This window comes from Mustelus asterias, chromosome 15, assembly GCF_964213995.1.
Source record: "Mustelus asterias chromosome 15, sMusAst1.hap1.1, whole genome shotgun sequence".
Taxonomy (NCBI): domain Eukaryota; kingdom Metazoa; phylum Chordata; class Chondrichthyes; order Carcharhiniformes; family Triakidae; genus Mustelus; species Mustelus asterias.
Window position 1 is genome coordinate 79,221,317 of NC_135815.1, and position 22,245 is coordinate 79,243,561.

Here is a 22,245-nt window from a genome sequence, read left to right on the forward strand (position 1 = left end):
GGTATATAAAAGCACCTAAACTGTTTTCAGCTTAGAGCACAGAATCATTTACCTGGATTTCAAACAAAATTACTTAATTAGGAGGGAAAAATTATGGTATGTATTTAATAATCAGCACAGAACTATCGGATAGTCATAAAACCTCAATTGGTTCACTAATGTGCTTGAATGGTCACCATTACATGTCTATGCCTGTATGTGACTCCAAGCCCCACAACAATAGGATCTTAACTGACTGGCAAGCCACGCAGTTGCATCAAACAATCATAGCATATGGGATGGCAATCATGTTGGCTTTAAGTGTGGAATAATGAGAAAGGACAAGATCAGGAGCCAGTACTGGTGTGAGGGAGAGATTGAGGAAACGTGGAATAAAACAGCCAAGAAGATATTGAAATGGTATGGCAACTGTTGCGCAGAGTGGGGGAAATTGTGTTGAGACAAGAAAGGAGCATGGGATTTCCGGGAAGGAGGAAGAGGAAGGCCTAAGATGGAAAGATGTAGTGGTGAAAGACTTAAACACAGTGGGAATGTGAGATGACAGCTGTGACAAGTCCAAACAAAATGAGAAATCCTCAAGAAAAAAATGTTAGTCATAGAAGTGATATCTATCCATGAATAATATTTCTTTAAAATTCCTTTTTCCTGGAGTTTCCTGACAAGCTAGAAATTAAGATCACTGTTCATATGCGCCTCTCTTCTCATATCAACACCTCTGAAATGACAAGGCAACAGCCAGTTGTAGACCCTCTTAAATGGGAACACAAGACTTGGTGCCTTTATCTCTATAAACATTAAAAAGAATGGGATTATACACCAACATTAAAGGACATTAATATCAAACTTTAATGAAGATGAATAGTATCCATACATCGCATTTCATTAAAACCACCGTTTTAAGTACCAACATTAAAATTATGTATCATTTAATATTCGCAAACAAAAAAGCCAGTAATCGTTGTGTACAAAAGAAAGCAATAACATTGGTTTACAAAACCAGGTGCTACTGAAAATACGATCCAAATTCTACAAACAGAAAGCTAGGGTATCTGCAGAGTCCTTGTACAATGTTAAGTGTTACACTTTCAACCAAAGAAATATATTCCACTGTCCATCCAGGTCCTCTGGTCGTTCATTTCCTTTAAATAAGGTCAGCAACTAGGCAACAAAACAATGAAACAAAATTAACATTTGAAGTATGTTAAACATCTACAAAATTTAAATTACATGCATGCAGAACATACAAGGCAACCTGCTGTGTGAGCACTTAGTGCTTCCAAAAATTATGTTAAGGAAAAATGAATGGGAGATACTGCCTTATGACCTTCAATTAATTAACTTCCCCAATATTTAGGGGGACTGGCTGGGGTAAATGTTTGGGGTTATGGGGGTGGGGCCTGGGTGGGATTGGTCGGTGCAGACTCGATGGGCCGAATGGCCTCCTTCTGCACTGTAGGATTCTATGATTCGTGGAGTCACAGGACCATGAAACTGCCATTTGTTTTCTGGATGGTATTGTTTACAATTGGATCTGATATGATCCATCACCCAGGGCTTTGTTCCTGAGCACTATGCAGCAACGCCTTACAAAACTGAGCATGCACACTGCCCCTGTGGTCATCCCCCTCTCTAACAAGTATACTGTTTTGTATACTGTTGGGGAAGATGGGCCATCAGGGGATACCAGCAGCAGCAGCCAAAGCAGTGGCACCACAGCTGGCTCTGTTGTTAAGCAGGGAGGGACAAAGAACACTAGAGCAATAGTTATAGGGGACACTATAGTTAGGGGTGCAGATAGGCGTTTCTGTGGACGTGAAAGAGACTCCAGGATGGTTTGTTGCCTCCCTGGTGCCAGGGTCCAGGATGTCTCTGAACGGACAGAAAGCTTTCTGAAGGGAGAGGGAGAACAGCCAGAGGTCGTGGTACATATTGGTACTAATGACATAGGCAGGAAGAGTGATGAGGTCCTGCAGCAGCAGTTTAGGGAGTTAGGTAGAAAGTTAAAAAGCAGGACCTCTAGGGTTGTAATCTCAGGATTACTCCCTGTGCCACGTGCTAGTGAGGCTAGGACTAGGAAGATAGTGCAGCGCTTCTTGGCCTTTTGGCTAAGATCAAGTGTATGGTTGGCACCCCATTGCCGGCCGCACTTGGTCGAGGTCATTGGGTTACGCTGAGGCTTCATACGTTTCATATGAAGCAATTTTTAAAAGCGGCATCTCGGCCTTTTGGCTAAGATGCAAATGAGCTCAAGTCTTGGAGGAGGAACCTCCCCCTTCTCCAATCAGCTTGGCTCATGTAGATCAGGCCCAGGACAGGGTGGTTTGGTCGCTCGCCCTGTCTTGTCAGCCTGGATCTGAAATGTCTCAACTTGTTGAGACTCTGAATTGGATTTGATTTGATTGAATTGGAAAAGTATAAAAAAAAACACGTGGCTAAACAGCTGGTGTAGGAGGGAGGGTTTCAGATATCTGGACCATTGGGGTCTCTTCCGGGGCAGATGGGACCTGTACAAGGAGGACGGGTTGCATCTAAACTGGAAGGGCATAAATATTCTGGCCGGAAGGTTTGTTAGTGTCACACTAGAGGATTTAAACTGGGTTGGCAGGGGGGTGGGAACCAAAGCAAAGGTGAATTAGCTGAAGGGGAACCAGAGAGTAGGGCCGTAAGACTCAGAGAAACAGCAGGCAGGGTGGGATTGCTAATCAGAGGATCTGGTGGACTGAAGTGCATTTGTTTCAATGCAAGAAGTGTAACAGGTAAGGCAGATGAACTTAGAGCTTGGATTAGTACTAGGAACTACGATGTTGTTGCCATTACAGAGACTTGGTTAAGGGAAGGACAGGATTGGCAGCTTAACATTCCAGGATACAGATGTTTCAGGCGGGATAGAGGGAGATGTAAAAGGGATGGAGGAGTTGCACTACTGGTTAAGGAGAATATCACAGCTGTACTGCGGGAGGACACCTCGGAGGGCTCATACAGCGAGGCAAAATGGGTAGAGGTCAGGAATAGGAACGGTGTAGTCACAATATTGGGGGTTTACTATAGGCCACCCAACTGCCAGCAGGAGATTGAGGAACAGATATGTGGGCAGATTTTGGCAAGGTGTAAAAGTAACAGGGTTGTTGTGGTGGGAGATTTTAATTTCCCCTATATTGACTGGGATTCATTTAGCGCTAACGGCGTGGATGGGGCAAAGTTTGTAAGGAGCATTCAGGAGGGCTTCTTGAAACAATATGTAGGTAGTCCAACTAGGGAAGGGGCCATACTGGACCTGGTATTGGGGAATGAGCCCGGCCAGGTGATCGATGTTTCAGTAGGGGAGCAGTTCGGGAACAGTGACCACAGTTCAGTAAGCTTTGAGATACTGATGGATAAAGATAAGTGTAGTCCTCAAGTTAAGGTGCTAAATTGGGGGAAGGCTAATTACAACAATATTAGGCAGGAACTGAAGAATATAGATTGGGGGCAGATGTTTGAGGGCAAATCAACATCTGGCATGTGGGAGGCTTTCAAGGTAAGTTGAGAGGGATTCAGGACTGGCACATTCTTGTAAGGATGAAGGATAAGTATGGCAAATTTTGGGAACCTTGGATAACGAGAGATATTGTGAGCCTAGTCAAAGAGAAAAAGGAAGCATTTGTCAAAGCTAGGAGGCTGGGAACACATGAAGCAAGTGTGGAATACAAGGAAAGTAGAAAGAAACTTAAGCAAGGAGTAAGAAGGGCTAAAAGAGGTCATGAAAAAGCATTGGCCAGCAGGATTAAGGAAAATCCCAAGGTTTTTTACACATATATAAAGAGCAAGAGGGTATCCAGGGAGAGGGTTGGCCCACTCAAGGACAAGGGAGGGAATCTATGCGTGGAGCCTGAGGAAATGGGCGAGGTATTAAATGAGTACTTTGCGTCAGTATTCACCAAAGAGAAGGACTTGGTGGATGATGAGTCTGGGAAAGGATGTGTAGATAGTTTGAGTCATGTTGAGATCAAAAAGGTGGTGGTATTGGGGTTCTTGAGAAACATTAAGGTAGGCAAGTCCCAGGGCCTGATGGGATATGCCCCAGAATACTGAGAGAGGCAAGGGAGGAAATTGCTGGGGCCTTGAGAGAAATCTTTGTATCCTCACTGGCTACAGGGGAGGGTCCCAGCGGATTGGAGAATAGCCAATGTTGTTCCTTTGTTTAAGAAGGGTAGCAAGAATAATCCAGGTAATTACAGGCTGGTGAGCCTTACATCTGTGGTAGGGAAATTATTGGAGAGGATTCTTAGACAGAATTTATTCCCACTTGGGAATAAGTGGACGTATTAGTGAGAGGCAACATGGTTTTGTGAAGGGGAGGTTGTGTCTCACGAACTTGATCGAGTTTTTCGAGGAAGTGGACCAAGATGATTGATGAGGGTAGATGTTGTCTACATGGATTTCAGTAAGGCCTTTGACAAGGTCCCTCATGGCAGACTGGTGCAGAAGGTGAAGTTGCATGGGATCAGAGGTGGATACAAAACTGGCTCGGTCAAAGAAGACAGAGGGTAGCAGTGAAAGGGTGTGTTTCTGAATGGAGGGCTGTGACAAGTGGTGTTCCTCAGGGATCAGTGCTGGGACCTTTGCTGTTTGTAATACATATAAATGATTTGGAGGAAAATGTAACTGGATTGATTAGTAAGTTTGCGGACGACACAAAGGTTGGTGGATTTGCGGATAGCAATGAGGACCATCAGAGGATACAGCAGGATATAGATCAGTTGGAGACTTGGGCGGATAGATGGCAGATGGAGTTTAATCCGGACAAATGTGAGGTAATGCATTTTGGAAGGTCTAATACAGATAGGAAATATACAGTAAATGGCAGAACCCTTAAGAGTATTGATAGGCAAAGCGATCTGGGTGTACAGGTGCACAGGTCACTGAAAAGTGGCAACACAGGTGGAGAAGGTAGTCAAGAAGGCATTCGGCATGCTTGCCTGCCTTCATCAGCCGGGGTATTGAGTTTAAAAATTGGCAAGTCATGTTGCAGCTTTATAGAACCTTAGTTCGGCCGCACTTGGAATATAGTGTTCAATTCTGGTCGCCACACTACCAGAAGGATGTGGAGGCTTTGGAGAGGGTACAGAAAAGATTTACCAGGATGTTGCCTGGTATGGAGGGCATTAGCTAGGAGGAGAGGTTGGAGAAACTTGGTTTGTTCTCACTGGAGCGACGGAGGTTGAGGGGAGACCTGATAGAAGTCTACAAGATTATGAGAGGCATGGACAGAGTGGATAATCAGAAGCTTTTTCCCAGGGTGGAAGAGTCAATTACGAGGGGGCATCTGTTTAAGGTGCGAGAGGCAAGGTTTAAAGGAGATGTACGAGGCAGATGTTTTTTACACAGAGAGTAGTGGGTGCCTGGAACTCGTTGCCGGGGGAGGTAGTGGAAGCGGATACGGGTCTTGACAAGTACATGAATAGAATGGAAATAGAGGGATACAGCCCCCGGAAGGATAGGGAATTTTAGTTAAGTCGGACAGCATGGTCAGTGCAGGCTTGGAGGGCCAAAGGGCCTGTTCCTGTGCTGTAATTTTTGTTCTTTGGTGCCAAATGCTCAGCTGTGATGGATTCTGGCATTTGATACTGAGTTCACGTGGAGAATGGTTGTTGGTACCAAGCAGCACATGTTGGAAAATTAACTGAGTGTGATTTGCCACCTTCAGGAGGGCGTAGGCAAGAGTAACATTCAAGAAACAGACAGAATTGCAGCATAATTCAACATTCTACTTATAACATGGAATGAGGTTGGGAAAGAATAGAGAAGAGGATTCCGCTATAAACTGTGTGGATGTAAGCTTGGAGTGTCAACAGTATATATAGTAAAACAAGGACAACTTTATTTATCAAAGATATTGTGAAATGATACTAGTAAATCAACAGTAACAGTCTGTTTGAGTACAATTACAGTCCCCATACTTACAGGAGCATAAGGAAGTTGGGGCATTCACGCAAAAGTGATTTGCCTGCTCTAAGCAATGACTGGTATAATGGGATAGCACTATTACTATATTATCTATTACGTAACAAAAATGTTTCTTCTGTGTAGTATCTTTCCCCTATTTGTTTCCAGCAGCATTCTGCCTGCAGCTGTATTTATACAATCAATGCTTTAGTACTATTAACCTTATATCATTTAGAGGGGATTAGAAGGTCTTAAATACAGAGTACATAGATAATTCTTCCATTCAAGTGCACTGTATCAAATTAGTGAGTAAGCACAGGAAGTAAAGTTAGTATATACTATAACCACCAACCTTATTCATGTTAAATTAATGCAAATGGTCAGCAGCACAAAACATGCCCTTTTTAAGTGGAAGGGACTGTAGTTCAAGCTAATGGTTCTAAGTTTATTGTTGGCACCAGCAGACTCCATGACAAGAATCTAAAGTACAAGGAACTGTGTTCACAAATTGCTATTGCATCTAATCTGGGCCAATTCTGTTCAATTGATCAGTAAAGATGACATTAGATTGTCACAGCCTCAGCCATCTGTTGAAAGAATACCCAGCTAGATCAGAGGATGCTATAATTTGAACTCACCGTTCATTGGCATTTCATCAATCTGTGTGGAGTAGTACTGTTCAATATCTCGCAGTATACGAATGTCATCGTTCTTAACAAAGTTGATAGCCACACCTTTCCGGCCATATCGGCCTGATCGACCAATCCTGAAAATCAATACAAAACACGTCAACATCCAATACAGGATTTACTGGAGTGAAAGGTTAACAGCTTCAGCAGATAGCAGCTAACAGAGAACTAACACAGCACCCAAAATAAAAATAGTTCACCCCATTACCCGCAACCATTTCCTGAAGACACTTTCTCTTGGATTAGAATTTACTAGTTGATTGTTTTGAAGATGTGTCCAGAAACAAGGTAAAATATTAGTTAACCCTCCTTTATATTCCAATTGCTTCTTCACATATGACATTTGCAAATTACACTTAACCTGAGTTTGCCTTTCTTACATTTTTACAGTTTATTCTCCCAATTACCATAAATTGGTGTTAGTCCCAGACGTTCCATACTACACAATGAATAGGGTGACATAGGAGATACATTGAATTGCACGATATCAGCAAGGTAGATAGCAGAATAACATCTATTAGGAAACAGACTGAAACCAAAGCACAAAGAGGGAGCACAGACCGAGAAAATCAGTTCTTTAGTCTCAAAAAAAAGCATCCATTATGAAATTAAGTCCGATAAGAAAAATATGCCAAGCTTACCTGTGGATATACAACTCTCTGTTATTTGGCAAATCATAGTTTATGATCAGCGAGACTTGAGGGACATCCAATCCTCGCGCCCAAACGTCTGTAGAAATAAGCACTCGACTGTAAAGCAAACAGGAAGCAGTTACCTTTCGAACACCACCATCTGAAATAATCAGTGACGCCCAGTTTTCAAACACCTCTCACCTTGCACCGGAACGGAATTCCTTCATGATGGATTCCCTCTCCTTTTGCGGCATGTCACCATGCATTGATGACACTGTGAAGTTAGCTTCTCGCATTTTTTCAGTGAGCCAGTCCACCTGCGGTAAAGAAAGACTAACACTGAAATCATAGAAACTCTACAGTGCAGAAGGAGGCCATTCGGCCCATCGCGTCTGCACCAACAACAATCCCAATTAGGCTCTATCCCCGTCACCCCATATATTTACCCCGCTAATCCCTCTAAGCTACGCATCCCAGGACACTAAGGGGCAATTTAGCATAGCCAATCAACCTAACCTACACATCTTTGGAGTGTGGGAGGAAACAGGGGCACCCAGAGGAAACCTATGCAGACTCGGGGAGAATGTGGAAACTCCGCACAGTGACCCAAACTGGGAATCAAAACCAGGTCCCTGGAGCTGTGAGGCAGCAGTGCTAACTGCTGTGCCGCCACATTGAAAGCTATATGCTGCTCATTTCCCCTTTAAGGACAGTTGTTATGTTGTACCATTTTTAATTTTTTTTAAATCCACTTTGTTCAGCATCTGAAATGAACAAAACTAAATGGTAGAACAGAACTTTTCATTTAGAGGGAGTGAAAGCAATGCCCACAGGAACTCCAACACTTGTTTTGTGTGAAACCTGTCAATAAAATTCAGAAGGACCCACACTCAACTCTGTTTTTTATCTGCACCCCTTAATTCTTCTTGACCTGTCGATTGCAGTGCAGGTCTAAAAATAGTAAAACGGTTGTTGATGCATCCATGTCTTATTGTATGTATCCTTCCAAGTCTTTGTGACGTGTAGTTATAGAAGCAGCCGTAGCCAGTGACGAGACGTTGGCGCTGACCCACGCTGGGACAGGTGGATGCGAGCGAGCACGCACGCACACACAGGAACCCTACAGCTCGCTGTCAATACCAATCGATGTGGAAATTGTAGTTAATTTTTCTCCCCCCATTATACAAACTGCCTCTTTCCCTAAGAAAATCTAATATAAAAGCCAGTCATCTTAATCACTGGTCTAGAACCTTACTTTTATGCTAAAGATTTCAACCACTCACACGTTATCACTGCACTTCTGGTTTTATTTTCCAATGTCATCTTCTACTAACATTGGCTTAAACACATATTTTATATTTAGAGTTCATAAAAGAATCACGAAAAGTTGCACAATTTAAAACTTGCTATTGGAACCCGTAACGATATGTATGTCAAAATCAGTACATTTACAATGTACTTCTAATGTTGGTTTTCCCTGTAAAAAAAATTGATTGTCAACTCAAGCTGCATTTTAATACAATTTCTATTCTACAAATTTAGATGAGGGGTAGATAAGGAATGTTTTCTGTACCTTCCGCTTTGTATTGCAGAAAATAACAGCTTGAGTAATGGTCAGCGTGTCATACAAGTCACACAACGTGTCGAACTTCCACTCCTCCCTTTCAACTGCTACAAAGAATTGTTTGATTCCTTCCAAGGTCAACTCATCACTGTAAACACAATAGCATTAACTATTATATTAAAAAAACCTTGTGCACATCAACATGAAGCTGCAGGATTATGCTTTTAAACCCGACAGGCTGCAGTTCCATCCCTGGCACTGCAGTTGGTTTGTTCTTTAGCTCCCAATGTAAAACCTTGCAGAAACAGGACATTAATTCTTCTTTTAGTTAGTTCTAGATATATAAACATATTAACTATGTTTTTTATATATATATATAGACATATAAAAATCTTACTTTTATGCCAGTCTGTATGACTTCCATTTGAACACTGACATGAAGATGGCACACAGAAAGCTAATGGGAACTAGATTTTAACAGAACTTGGAACCTGCTTCTTAGCTCTCCCAATTGTGCTGTAGTTTAACTGCACAGGTGGGTGTGCAACTGAGCTGCACAGTTCAGGAAGGTTCACAGTTTGATTGTGGATTGGCTCAGGGCCAGCAGGTTTCAGCTGGGGCCATACTGGGATTGGCAAATAGCCGTGACCATCTGTGACGTGAGACAACACGACAGTCTTTGATTATTAGTCAAGATACGATTTCTGAAATTTGAAGATTTAGGGTTCTGGATAAAGTGCCTGGGACGCGGATTCAATTCCTGTCTTGGGTCACTGTCTTGTGCAGAGTCTGCATGTTCTCCCCGTGCCTGTGTGGGTATCCTCAGGGTGCACCGGATTCCTCCCACAGTCCAAAAGACGTGCTGGTTAGGTGCATTGGCCATGCTAAATTCTCCCTCAGTGTACCCAAACAGGCTCCGGAGTGCAGCAACTAGGGGATTTTCACAGTAAATTCAGTGTAGTGTTAATGTAAGCCTACTTGCGACACTAATAAATAAAATGACAAAAAATAAAAGTTGAACGCAAATAAAATATTAAGTGGAAGTTGAAGTTCTAAACGACAAGCAGTTTATAATACAAGTGACAGCCAGGGCTCAGGTGGTGGCACGCTCGCACCCGAGTCAGAAGGTTCTGGATTTAAATCCCACTTCAGGACTTGAGCACAAAAATTACTGCAGTGCAGTACTGAAGGAGTGTTGTACTGTCAAGAGGTGCTGTCACCTGGTGCAGTGTCAGGAGCTGCGGCAAGGCTGCAAATGAGGGCAGGTCGACAGCTGAGAATGGCCCAGCCAAGAAGGAGCAGGGGGCACAAAATATGCAGACAACCCTCTGATCTTACATATTTACATTCTATTCAAACATGATAGTCACTTAAGGCTGACAGCAAAGGCCTTGCCTACCCTTCTTGTTAGGGAATGCTACATGATGGTGGGCAAAATAATTTTTAAAACCCTATGGAATAAAAAAACCTGCAACTTACAGAATTATTTTCCTACAATTTCCAAAAATTAAGAAAGGCAATGGGATAGAGTAATTTCTAGGTAAGAATAATTTATACAGCACATAGTAAATTAACACTCACTATGGCGGTACAAAGTGCTGTTTTTGTAATTCCAATAAAAATCATAGAATCCCTACAGTGCAGGGGGCCATTTGGCCCATCAAGTCTGCACTGACTCTTGAACAGGATCCCACCTACACCCTATCCTGTAACCCCACGTGCTAATCCCCCTAACCTATACATCTGGACACTAAGGGGCAATTTAGCATAGCCAATCCACCGAATCTGCACATCTTTGGACTGTGGCAGGAAACCAGAGCACCCGGAGGAAACCCACGCAGACATGGGGAGAATGTGCAAACTCCCCACAGATAGTTACCCAAAGCTAGAATTGAACCTGGGTCCCTGGAGCTGTGAGGCAAGGATATTAACCACTGTGCCGCCCACTGAGGAACCTCACATTGTAATGGTTTGTACTGAATTTGCAAAGCTTCTGCTTAGCCCAATGAGATTCCAAGGCAACTTAAAACAGCACCTTTACTAATGTAGAAACAACAACGTACCGTTTGACAAGGATTCGGATCGGGTCAGTCATGAACTTGTTGGTCATTTCCAGGATTTCATGGGGCAGCGTGGCACTGATCAGAATTACCTGTGTGGCTGGGGGTAAATATCTGTACACATCATAGATCTGCTCCTTAAAACCTGCAGTCGGAAGACAAAGTTAAATGATATTGCCAGACACACCATACAAATATCCCATAGACTGGGGTAACATTTCAAATCAATTAATCTTTCATAGAATGATTCAACACAAAATGAAATTCAAGATTAAAAGTATAAGTAGGTCTTTTCTGCCTGACATCCTCTACTATAAACATTTCAAAATGTTCATTTAAAACAAACACTTTCAGAGAAAAAACACACACTATTGGAACTAAGGAGGGCGCAACAGTTATGATATCAGTTCTCTTACTAACAAACATGTTTCATAACTGTCCTCTTTACTGCAAAATATAGTAAAGAAAGGGATAATGTTACTGAAGAGAAATTAGCATAGGATCAGGAATAGGCCATTCAGCTCTTTGAACTAATTACACATTCTGCATCTTAATCACATCTAAACCACCTTTACTCCATATCCCTGGTACCAGTGTTCCTTGTAAACTGCACAGTCACCCAAAAAGATATTATGGGAAACTCAAGTTAAGATGACATATGTTGAAAAACTGCGTCTATGCTAAAACATTTAAAGAGGCAACGTCCAGCAGAAGGTTAGAGGGAGCATTGAATGATACCCAAACCCAACAAGAAAAATCAGTCACTCAGTCTTGAAACTTTCAACTGACCCATGGAGAGACAGTTCCAGATCTCCATCAGACATCATATGAAGAGGGACATTCTGATCTTGCCCCTTAATGGCCTTGTTCTAATTTCAAGGCCCAGAGGAAATAATCGATCTGCCTCTACTCTATTGAATCCCATTATATTTTTCAATATTTTGATTAGATCATCCTTCGGCTTCTATACTCGAGGGAATACAAGACAAGCTACGCAAACTGCCCCCAGAATTGAACGATCCTTTGTACCTTTGTTCAGCATCTCATCTGCTTCATCAAGAACCAACATTTTGATGGCACGTGTCCTCAAACTTCGTCTTCGGATCATATCTGTTAAAACAGAAACTGTGGTCAGGATCACCTTCCATGTGTTTGCGAGCCTACAAAGATATGGCTCACAGTTCACCAATTAAAATGTGAATCATGTGCTCTAACTGCAGGGCCTGCCTCCTTCACCTCAACTGATCCACCACAAGCTACACTAAAACATTCCATCCCGCCACTCAGACTTTGGCAGATATTGATGATTAAAAACACTTTGGGGAGTGGAGGGGGTGTGTGCGTGCGTGTGTGCGCGCAGTTGATAACAATGAACGGTGAGGAGCAGCAATCAGTGTTGGACTGCCACGGTGCCCAGTTACCTTCTTAGACGTTCTTCCATGCCTGTCTCGCCCGACTATTCGACTCAGGCCAGGCGAGATTCTAGCTTGTTCTTGAGGCCCAGTGTCACAGTCCAGCTGTGCCGAAGCGTTAGAGAACACACCCCTTTTTTAAATGGCACTAACTGTCGTAAGCAGGTAAGTTAAAGGCCCCATTGAAACTGACATGTGAGACACACTATAAATGTCTAAGGTCAGTGGCTAGAAAGGGGTGGAGAAGGGGGAGAAAGAGGTTGGATTAGGCCTGCAAATGGGGATGGTCGTCAGTCTGGGTGTCGGGGGTTTGGTGCTGTGCCAGGTGGTGGTGGTTAGCAGGGGCACGGAGTTGGAGAAGGGGTGGGGGCGGTGGTGGTGTCGTGTCCTGATTAATATCGTGCTGCAGTCTGCCTCCATTAATAACTACAAGGACACAACAATTCAAACACAAATTTGATGGGCTGAATAGTCTAATTCTACATTGTAAACTTCTATGAATTCAATTACTAAAGAACGAACAAATCAAAATTTAGAGTTTATTTATTAGTGTCAAAAGCAGGCTTACATTAACACTGCAGTGAAGTTACTGTGAAAATCCATGAGTCGCCACATTGCAGCGCCTGTTTGGGTACACTGAGGGAGAATTTAGCATGGCCAATGCACCTAACCAGCACATCTTTCGGACTCTGGTAGGAAACCGGAGCACCCGAAGGAAACTCACGCACATACAGGGAGAACGTGCAGACTCCGCAGACAGTGACCCAAACCGGGACAGGAATCAAACCTGGGTCCCTGGCACTGTGTGTGAGGCAGCAGTGCTAACGATTGTGCCACCGTGCTGCCCCGAGGTCAAGAGAGAAATTGAACATTCAATAATAATTTTAAAAATGAAGAACAGAACAGGTTCCTTACCAAATACACGTCCTGGAGTACCAGCAACTACATGCTGTCCATAGTCCAATTTCCGAATGTCTTCTCCAACATTGGTGCCTCCAATACAAGCATGGCATTGTACATTCATGTAGTCACCAAGGGCAAGGAGCACCTGATGAATGAACACAAAGCACTCAGACACTGCAATAAAATACCAAACGCACAGCAATCCTTTTGAAAACTAAATATTTTCAGACTCCTATTATTCAAAGTTTCAGTAGATTCTGCTGTGATAAAGTTTACAATTAGACGGATGAGAAACAAGTGATCCTATGACTCTTCAAGAGAGATGCTAAACAGTTTTCCCCACATTCTGTTCAATATTCAACGGTCGGACATCATCACCTTGTGCATAAAATGGTTACCATGCTGCCCTTAAATAGTGATTACATTTGAATAAAAGAGGTCATTAATTGGTTTTAGAGCATTTTGAGACATCTTGAGATAATATTGTATAAACCATTAACTAATTTATTATGTTAAAACTCAATTAATTTAGATGTCTAGTTAAAAATGAGACACTGATTAGCCGATTCAGACCCAGATAAACAAATTTCCTATATTAAACTTGCATTTTAGTTTTAAAGTCCTCTCCTCAACTCTACTGGAAGGTAGGATTCAGTTCATGTATGGTGCCACAGTGAAACCCATCAGTTCTCAACCAGTGTCCTCCATGTGAGCACTTTCCAGAAAGGGCCACTGGACAGAAACAGAAGAGATTTACTCTTGCGGCATTAACTCAGGGCATCAATGCCAATTGTAATATCCCATTTCTGCCCAGGCTGGAATCAGCTAACTCAGCATGACCATGGATCGACCAAGTTACACAATGCATTCCGTCAGTACACCATCAGAGAAGTTGTAACTTAGTAGAATGATGAAATAGAAATCGCAGCAGTCCAAATAGGGTCATAACTGCAGTCTTGCTTTTATATCAGGAAGGATATACTGATTGAAACAAGATATACTGTTACATCTGTGGGAAAATGACCAGAGCCACTGATTGAAGAGATTAAATTCCATTTTTACTATGTCAAATTCTGTTTTAAAAAAACAACATTGGGGATCAAATCCTCCAATTCATGTCACAATTAGAGCCACTGGTTCATAACTGAATAAATCAAACAGCACTTTTGTTACAGGTGATTCCAGGATATTTACCAAAGTTTTGAAGATAGAAGACCCCTATTACTAGTTAGTGTCTTTCACAGAATGTAAATTGAAAATGATCCTTCAGTGGTGTATTCAATGGCATCTTTCATTCAGTTTCAGTAATGGAAAGCAGACGTGTAGCACATTTAATTCTTACCTTCTGTATCTGCCCTGCGAGCTCCCGAGTTGGTGCCAATATTAAAGCCTGGGTTTCACGGACCTAAATTTAACAAATGTATTAAAAGGTATATAAACTACATTTTATTGAGGATTGTCAACTGGACATTTCATTAATTCAGAACTGATGCTAAACCGAACTATATAAAGCATGCTCCCTTCAACACCAAGACAGCTTGCTTCTTTATGCATTTGCTTATATAGGATCCTGAATATAATCAATTTACCAGGGATAAGTCATAAAAATCTGTTAACAAGTTTTACCTGAATGTCCAGGCACTGTAGCACTGACACACAGAAAGTTGCTGTCTTGCCTGTACCAGATTGGGATCTAGAAAAAAATAATTAGTATGAAATAGTAATAGTTTACACAACAAAACACTTCTGCCATCCATTAAGATCAACAAGGAGATCCTGAAAAGTTGGGAGATCTTCCATATATTGGGAGCTTCCGTCAACAAAGGCATAGACAACGAAAATTCATAATCACTTCCAATGTGTCAGCTCAGCCTTCAGTTGATTAAGGAAAAGAGTATTTGAAGACCAGGATCTCAAACTGAAGGCTAAGGTCATGTTTTTCTGGGCAACAATGATCCCTATGCTCCATATGCTTTGGAGATTTGGACGAACTGCAGCAGGCACCTCAAGCACTGGAGAAGTACAATCAGTGGTGCCTTTTAAAGAATCTCCAAATCCGGTGGCAAGAAAGGCAGTTCAACAGCCTCTCTCCCCCGAGTCAGCTCACTTACCACAAGGTGCTAATCACTCCAAATCAATTCCACTGCGCAGGACATGCTGTTCACATGTCTAATATCCAACTCCCAAAGCAACTGCTCTATTCGGAACTCAGCAGGACGCTCCCAGCAGGACAATAGAAACATTTTTGGGATGAAGATGACAAAGTGTCCTCAGCCCCTTACTCTACTCCTTATACACCTATGAGTGTGTGGCCAAATTCCCCTCCAACTCAATTTTCAAGTTTGCTGATGACACCACCGCAGTGGGTTGGATCTCAAACAACGACTAGACGGAGTACAGGAAAGAGAGAGAATCTGGTGAACTGGTGCGACAACAATAATCTCTCCCTCAATGTCAACAAACGAAGGAGATAGTCATCGACTTCAGAAAACATAGTGGAGGACATGCCCCTGTCTACATCAACGGGGACGAAGTAGAAATGGTTGACAGCTTCATGTTTCTAAGTGTCCAGATCACAAACAACCTGTCCTGATCCCTCCATGCCGACTCTATAGTTAAGAAAGCCCACCAAGGCCTCTACTTTCTCAGGAGGCTAAGGAAATTTGGCACATCCGCCACAACTCTCGCCAACTTTTACAGATGTACCATAGAAAGCATTCTTTCTGGTTTTATCACCGCTTGGTATGGCTCCTGCTTTGTCCAAGGCCACAAAAAGCTACAAAGGGTTGTGAACAAAGTCCAGTCCATCACTCAAACCAGCCTCCCATCCACCGATTCCGTCTACACTTCCCACTGCCTTGGAAAAGCAGCTAGCATAATCAAGGACCCCACGCAACCTGGACATACTCTCTTCCACCTTCTTCTGTCAGGAAAAAGATACAAAAATCTGAGGTCACATACCAACCGACTCAAGAACAGCTTCTTCCCTGCTGCCATCAGACTTTTGAATGAACCATCTCATATGAAGTTCATCTTTCTCTACACCTTAACTCTGACTGTAACACTACATTCCACACTCTCTCCTTTCCTTCTCTATGTACAGTACAATTTCTCTGTATAGCGCAAGAAATAGTACTTTTCGAATACATGTGACAATAATAAATCAAATCAAAATAAATCTCCACCAACTCATCGGAGCCTCTGGCTTGTGACTGGCAAAATGGAAAGCATGTAACAAAGCGAGAACCTTCCTCAGGAACACAGTCAAATTGAAGCATCAGAGAGAGCGCCAACAACTCATCCAGCCAACCCTACAAGCACCATCTGCCAAACAAGTGGCAGTCTGTAGATCGAGCATTGAACTTATCAGCTATCTCAGAACCCACTGAACCAGAGTGAACCATGTAATCCTTGATTCCGAGGGTCTGTCTAAGACAACAACAGTTTACAACAACATACAAGGTCAGAAACAAAACTTAACTTACTGAGCAATGACATCTCTCCCTTTGATTATTTGCTTGATGGCTCTTTGTTGAATGGCTGATGGTTTTTCAAAGCCTACATAAAGTAAAACATGTATTAGCTCCATTGTGATCTACCCGCAACGATGCATTTTTTAATAACCAAAAGAGAAAATGCTGGAAAATCTCAGCAGGTCTGGCAACATCTGTAAGGAGAGAAAATGTTGGGTCCAGATGACCCTTTGTCAATGCATTTTCTCTTTTGACTTCAGATTCCAGTATCCGCAGTAATTTGCTTTTTTTACATTTTTTAATAGAACATAGAACATTACAGCGCAGAACAGGCCCTTCGGCCCACGATGTTGCACCGACCAGTTAAAAAAAAACTGTGACCCTCCAACCTAAACCAATTTCTTTTCGTCCATGAACCTATCTACGGATCTCTTAAACGCCCCCAAACTAGGCGCATTTACTACTGATGCTGGCAGGGCATTCCAATCCCTCACCACCCTCTGGGTAAAGAACCTACCCCTGACATCGGTTCTATAACTACCCCCCCTCAATTTAAAGCCATGCCCCCTCGTGCTGGATTTCTCCATCAGAGGAAAAAGGCTATCACTATCCACCCTATCTAAACCTCTAATCATCTTATATGTTTCAATAAGATCCCCTCTTAGCCGCCGCCTTTCCAGCGAAAACAATCCCAAATCCCTCAGCCTCTCCTCATAGGATCTCCCCTCCATACCAGGCAACATCCTGGTAAACCTCCTCTGCACCCTCTCCAAAGCCTCCACATCCTTCCTGTAATGTGGGGACCAGAACTGCACACAGTACTCCAAGTGCGGCCGCACCAGAGTTGTGTACAGTTGCAACATAACGCTACGACTCCTAAATTCAATCCCCCTACCAATAAACGCCAAGACACCATATGCCTTCTTAACAACCTTATCTACTTGATTCCCAACTTTCAGGGATCTATGCACACATACACCTAGATCCCTCTGCTCCTCCACACTATTCAAAGTCCTCCCGTTAGCCCTATACTCAACACATCTGTTATTCCTACCAAAGTGAATTACCTCACACTTCTCCGCATTAAACTCCATCCGCCACCTCTCGGCCCAACTTTGCAACCTGTCTAAGTCTTCCTGCAAACTACGACACCCTTCCTCACTGTCTACCACACCACCGACTTTGGTGTCATCAGCAAATTTGCTAATCCACCCAACTATACCCTCATCCAGATCATTAATAAATATTACAAACAGCAGTGGCCCCAAAACAGATCCCTGAGGTACACCACTTGTAACCGCACTCCATGATGAATATTTACTATCAACCACCACCCTCTGTTTCCTATCCGCTAGCCAATTCCTGATCCAATTTCCTAGATCACCCCCAATCCCATACATCTGCATTTTCTGCAGAAGCCTACCATGGTGAACCTTATCAAACGCCTTACTAAAATCCATATATACCACGTCCACTGCCTTGCCCCCATCCACCTCCTTGGTCACTTTCTCAAAAAACTCAATAAGGTTAGTAAGGCACGACCTACCTGCCACAAAACCATGCTGACTATCACCTATCAATTCATTACTCTCCAAATAACTATAAATCCTATCCCTTATAATTTTTTCCAACATCTTAAGATGTTCCATCTCATAAGATGGAATAAGAAAGCATTCCGTAGAGCAAGAAGTGCCGCATCTAATGCTGCTACAGCCTCATAAACACAAAGTATTTACAGCTAGAAATGGGTCATTCAGCCTAACAATTCCATGTCAGTGTTTAAGCTCAACACAAAATCCTCCCATCCTCTTCATCAAGATCCAACAAGAAATCACAAGTAGAGCATAGGGTATTTCTACTGTTAGTTATGCAGTTACATTAAATATTACATTGCATAGATCAGTTGATTGACCATGTCTCAGTCAATATTAACTGAACGAGTCCAGCTCCACATTGTAAATTTAACCCTAAATCCTGCTATAATTGTGTCGGGTGCTAAACTTGTTCATTTTGGTTAACAACAATGTCCTGTATAAACCATTTTAAAATATTGCACTCAAGGAGTTTTTTCTTAATTCTCAGAGGAAAGACAGTCTGAAGAATATATTTTTTATTATTGATGGGATGGGAGGCACTGGAGAGAGATAAAGCAGAGTTAAGAACTCCAACAATTTCTACAGCCATATATCTGAATAAAAACATCCAAGAGGATTAACAGGAAGTGGGCCTGGTAATCCTGCTTAGAACTCAGAACATTTCTAAGAGTACCTGGCAGATAAATTAATTATAGTAGACCCAGAATTATTGCAGGGAGATGCCTTAACCCATTACAATAAAGGTACCTATATGCATAAATGTGGTTTTGAGGGATCCCCATCTCACTTGTTTTGTCAGTTGCATTACCAGAAGGACATCTTTTTCTAAGCCACTGATACTTGAAGTGTACACATATACACTTTGGTGACAATTACTCGATTTTAATTTGTAATAAAAACTATGTCCTTTGTTGCAGAAATGGGACTGCCTGAGAACTGATGGCACAATGAGTTAATTTCTCATCAGTTTTCAAAAGAATTCTTTGCACTGCAGAAACAAAGCAGGAAATATGCCACAGAGAAAGACAAACATGAGGTAAAGAAAAAAAGCCGAAAGGAGACAGGATAGAGAGGAACAAACCAGGGTTTGCAAAAAGTGAGTCACTTTTGCTGGTGCATTTGAAGATGGTTGGAGCACATGCAACATGATTGAATTTAAAGTAAGAAATAACTCAAATAAAATCTAAGTTAACACCACAGGCAGGGGGTGGGGGGGTCATACTTCACTTAGTTTGAGAGATTGCTGGAGTAATCTTGCTGACCCCGCTGATGCTTCACTCAGTCTGGAGATAAAGCAGTTGCAGCTTGTGGAGCACTAATGCACCTGTCATTGTGCAATTGTTCTTTATCCTTTCATAACTTCAGTACATCCCAATGTGCTTTATAAACAATGGAATAGTTTTTATATGGTCAAAAAGAAATACACCCAGCAAAGTCTGAGGACAATGAGATAATGCTCAAATCAGTTTTTTAGTGTGGTGGTTGAAATAAACGCAAGTCACAACACAAGGGAGGACTCTCAAATAGTGCCATTGGGTTTTTTTATGTTCACCTCGGTCTGACATTGCATCTGAAAGATGTGACAATGTTGCACCCTATCAACAATGCACTGGAGTATCAGCCTGGATTGTGAGTTTCAGCTTCCATTGTGGATCTTGGACACCTAACCTTCCTGCTGCCTTGGAAAGCAGCCAGCATAATCAAGGACCCCACGCACCCCGGACATACTCTCTTCCACCTTTTTCCATTTGGCAAAAGATACAAAAGTCTGAAAACACATACCAAATGATTCAAGAACAGCTTCTTCCCTGTTGCCAGCAAACTTTTGAATGCACCTACCTTAACTTAAGCTGATCTATCTCAAACCCTAGCAATGACTGTAACACTACATTCTGCACTCTCTTCTTCTCCCCTATGTGCTCTATGAACGGTATGCTTTGTCTGTATAGCTCACAAGAAACAATACTTTTCACTGTATACCAATACATGTGAGAATAATAAATCAAATCAAGATTAAAGAAAAAGATGGAGCTGCGTTGTGGCCTGGGGTTATTTTTCAAAACAGAAGCGCTCAAGTCCCAGGAGGCAACACCAGACACAGGCCCTGGGCCCCGAGCTGGAGTCCTGTGTTCATTCAGCTCGGCCAAATCCGAGGCCACACTGCGATGATCCTTCCGCAGGCCAGGCCTGGCCGCCATCACTCACCGTACGCGTAGATTCCCCGCAGTAAGTCCTCCCGCAAGCCCATGGTGTCGAAGGTAGGGGTAACATCAACCTCCTCGCTGGTCTCGAACTCCACCTTGGAGATATCCTCCTCCTTCAGGATGCGCTTCCTCCCCGAGCTCGCCATGATGGGACTGCCAGACACACGCTCACCGCCTCACTGCGCACGCGTAGACCTCCGCCACTGCTCACACACCAACCGTGAGCCTCCGCCACTGCGCACGCACCTACCTCCGTCACACGCGCCAACCTCCGTCACTGCGCACGCGCCAGCCTTCCCCACGTGACCTAGCCGAAGTGACGTCGTCACATGATCCATACCCAGGTCCCAGGCGTCAGCGTGGTGACGTCATTGTGGGTGTGGTTTACATTTGATTGACAACGGCCATTGAAGATTGGCGTCCAAATAGAAATGAGGCGTTAAAAGTTTTTTCCAATCAGCTCTACATCTTCAATCTCATCAGCTCTACATCTCTAACGTCTTTCTTGACACCCTCCTCACTATCTCTGTGCTGTCAGACTTTATATGGGAAAATCTAATATTGGACAAATCTTGGACTGACCAAAGACCATAAGGAATAGGTACAGGAGGAGGCCATTCAGCCTTTCCAGCCTTCTCAGCCACTTAATAGCTCAGGGCTGATCTAACGCTCACTAAGTCCACTTTCCTGCCTTCTCTTCATGATGTGGAGATGCCGGCGTTGGACTGGGGTAAACACAGTAAGAAGTCTCACAACACCAGGTTAAAGTCCAACAGGTTTATTTTTTATATACTTTTCCAATTCAATCAAATCAAATCCAATTCAGAGTCTCAACAAGTTGAGACATTTCCGATCCAGGCTGACAAGACAGAGCAGGTGACTAAGCCACCCTGTCCTGGGCCTGATCTACATGAGTCAAGCTGATTGGAGAAGGGGGAGGATCCTCCTCCAAGACTTGATTGGTAGCACAAGCTTTCAGAGCGCTGCTCCTTCATTAGGTGAGTGGGGGTTCTGTTCACAAACAGGGCATATAAAGACACAAACTCAATTTACAAAATAATGGTTGGAATGCGAGTCTTTACAGGTAATCAAGTCTTAAAGGTACAGACAATGTGAGTGGAGAAAGGGTTAAGCACAGGTTAAAGAGATGTGTATTGTCTCAAGCCAGGACAGTTAGTGAGCTTTTGCAACCCCAGGCAAGTCGTGGGGGTTACAGATAGTGTGACATGAACCCAAGATCCCGGTTGAGGCCATCCTCATGTGTGCGGAACTTGGCTATCAGCTTCTGCTCAGCGATTCTGCGTTGTGTGTCGTGAAGGCCACCTTGGAGAACACTGACCTGAAGATCAGAGGCTGAATGCCCGTGACTGCTGAACTGTTCCCCAACAGGAAGAGAACACTCCTGCCTGGTGATTGTCGAGCGGTGTTCATTCATCCGTTGTTGTAGTGTCTGCATGGGCTCGCCAATGTACCATGCCTCGGGACATCCTTTCCTACAGCGTATCAGGTAGACAACATAGGCCGAGTTGCAAGAGTATGTACCGTGTACCTGGTGGATGGTGTTCTCACGTGAGATGATGGCATCCGTGTTGATGATCCAGCACGTCTTGCAGAGGTTGCTGTGGCAGGGTTGTGTGGCGTCATGGTCACTTCTGAAGGCTGGGTAGTTTGCTGCGGACAATGGTCTGTTTGAGGTTGTGCGGTTGTTTGAAGGCAAGAAGTGGGGATGGCCTTGGCGAGATGTTCGTCTTCATTGATGACATGTTGAAGACTCCGGAGAAGACGTCG

At 43.1% G+C, this 22,245-nt stretch overlaps 1 protein-coding gene across 1 annotated transcript; it reads right to left on the reverse strand.

Moving 5' to 3' along the window:
• Positions 1 to 822: 822 nt before the first annotated feature.
• eif4a3 (eukaryotic translation initiation factor 4A3) lies at positions 823 to 20,705 on the reverse strand. Its single transcript, XM_078230188.1, has 12 exons — positions 20,459 to 20,705; positions 16,671 to 16,743; positions 14,812 to 14,878; positions 14,528 to 14,590; positions 13,198 to 13,330; positions 11,900 to 11,980; positions 10,874 to 11,015; positions 8,820 to 8,958; positions 7,448 to 7,563; positions 7,256 to 7,363; positions 6,564 to 6,691; positions 823 to 1,158 (listed from the first exon to the last, which is right to left on the reverse strand). The coding sequence occupies exons 1-12, from the start codon at positions 20,601 to 20,603 to the stop codon at positions 1,142 to 1,144; spliced, it is 1,212 nt and encodes a 403-aa protein (XP_078086314.1). The 5' UTR covers positions 20,604 to 20,705; the 3' UTR covers positions 823 to 1,141.
• Between the last annotated feature and the right edge of the window lie 1,540 nt (positions 20,706 to 22,245).

Bases quoted from the DNA above. Each gene is read 5' to 3' on its own strand.
- eif4a3 (XM_078230188.1), bottom strand. From the start codon at position 20,603: ATGGCGAGCTCGGGGAGGAAGCGCATCCTGAAGGAGGAGGATATCTCC. The intron at 14,879-16,670 runs GTAAGTTAAGTT...ATTTTTTTCTAG, and splicing joins GGGAGAGATGTCATTGCTCA to ATCCCAATCTGGTACAGGCA. The intron at 14,591-14,811 runs GTAAAACTTGTT...TGTTAAATTTAG, and splicing joins TACAGTGCCTGGACATTCAG to GTCCGTGAAACCCAGGCTTT.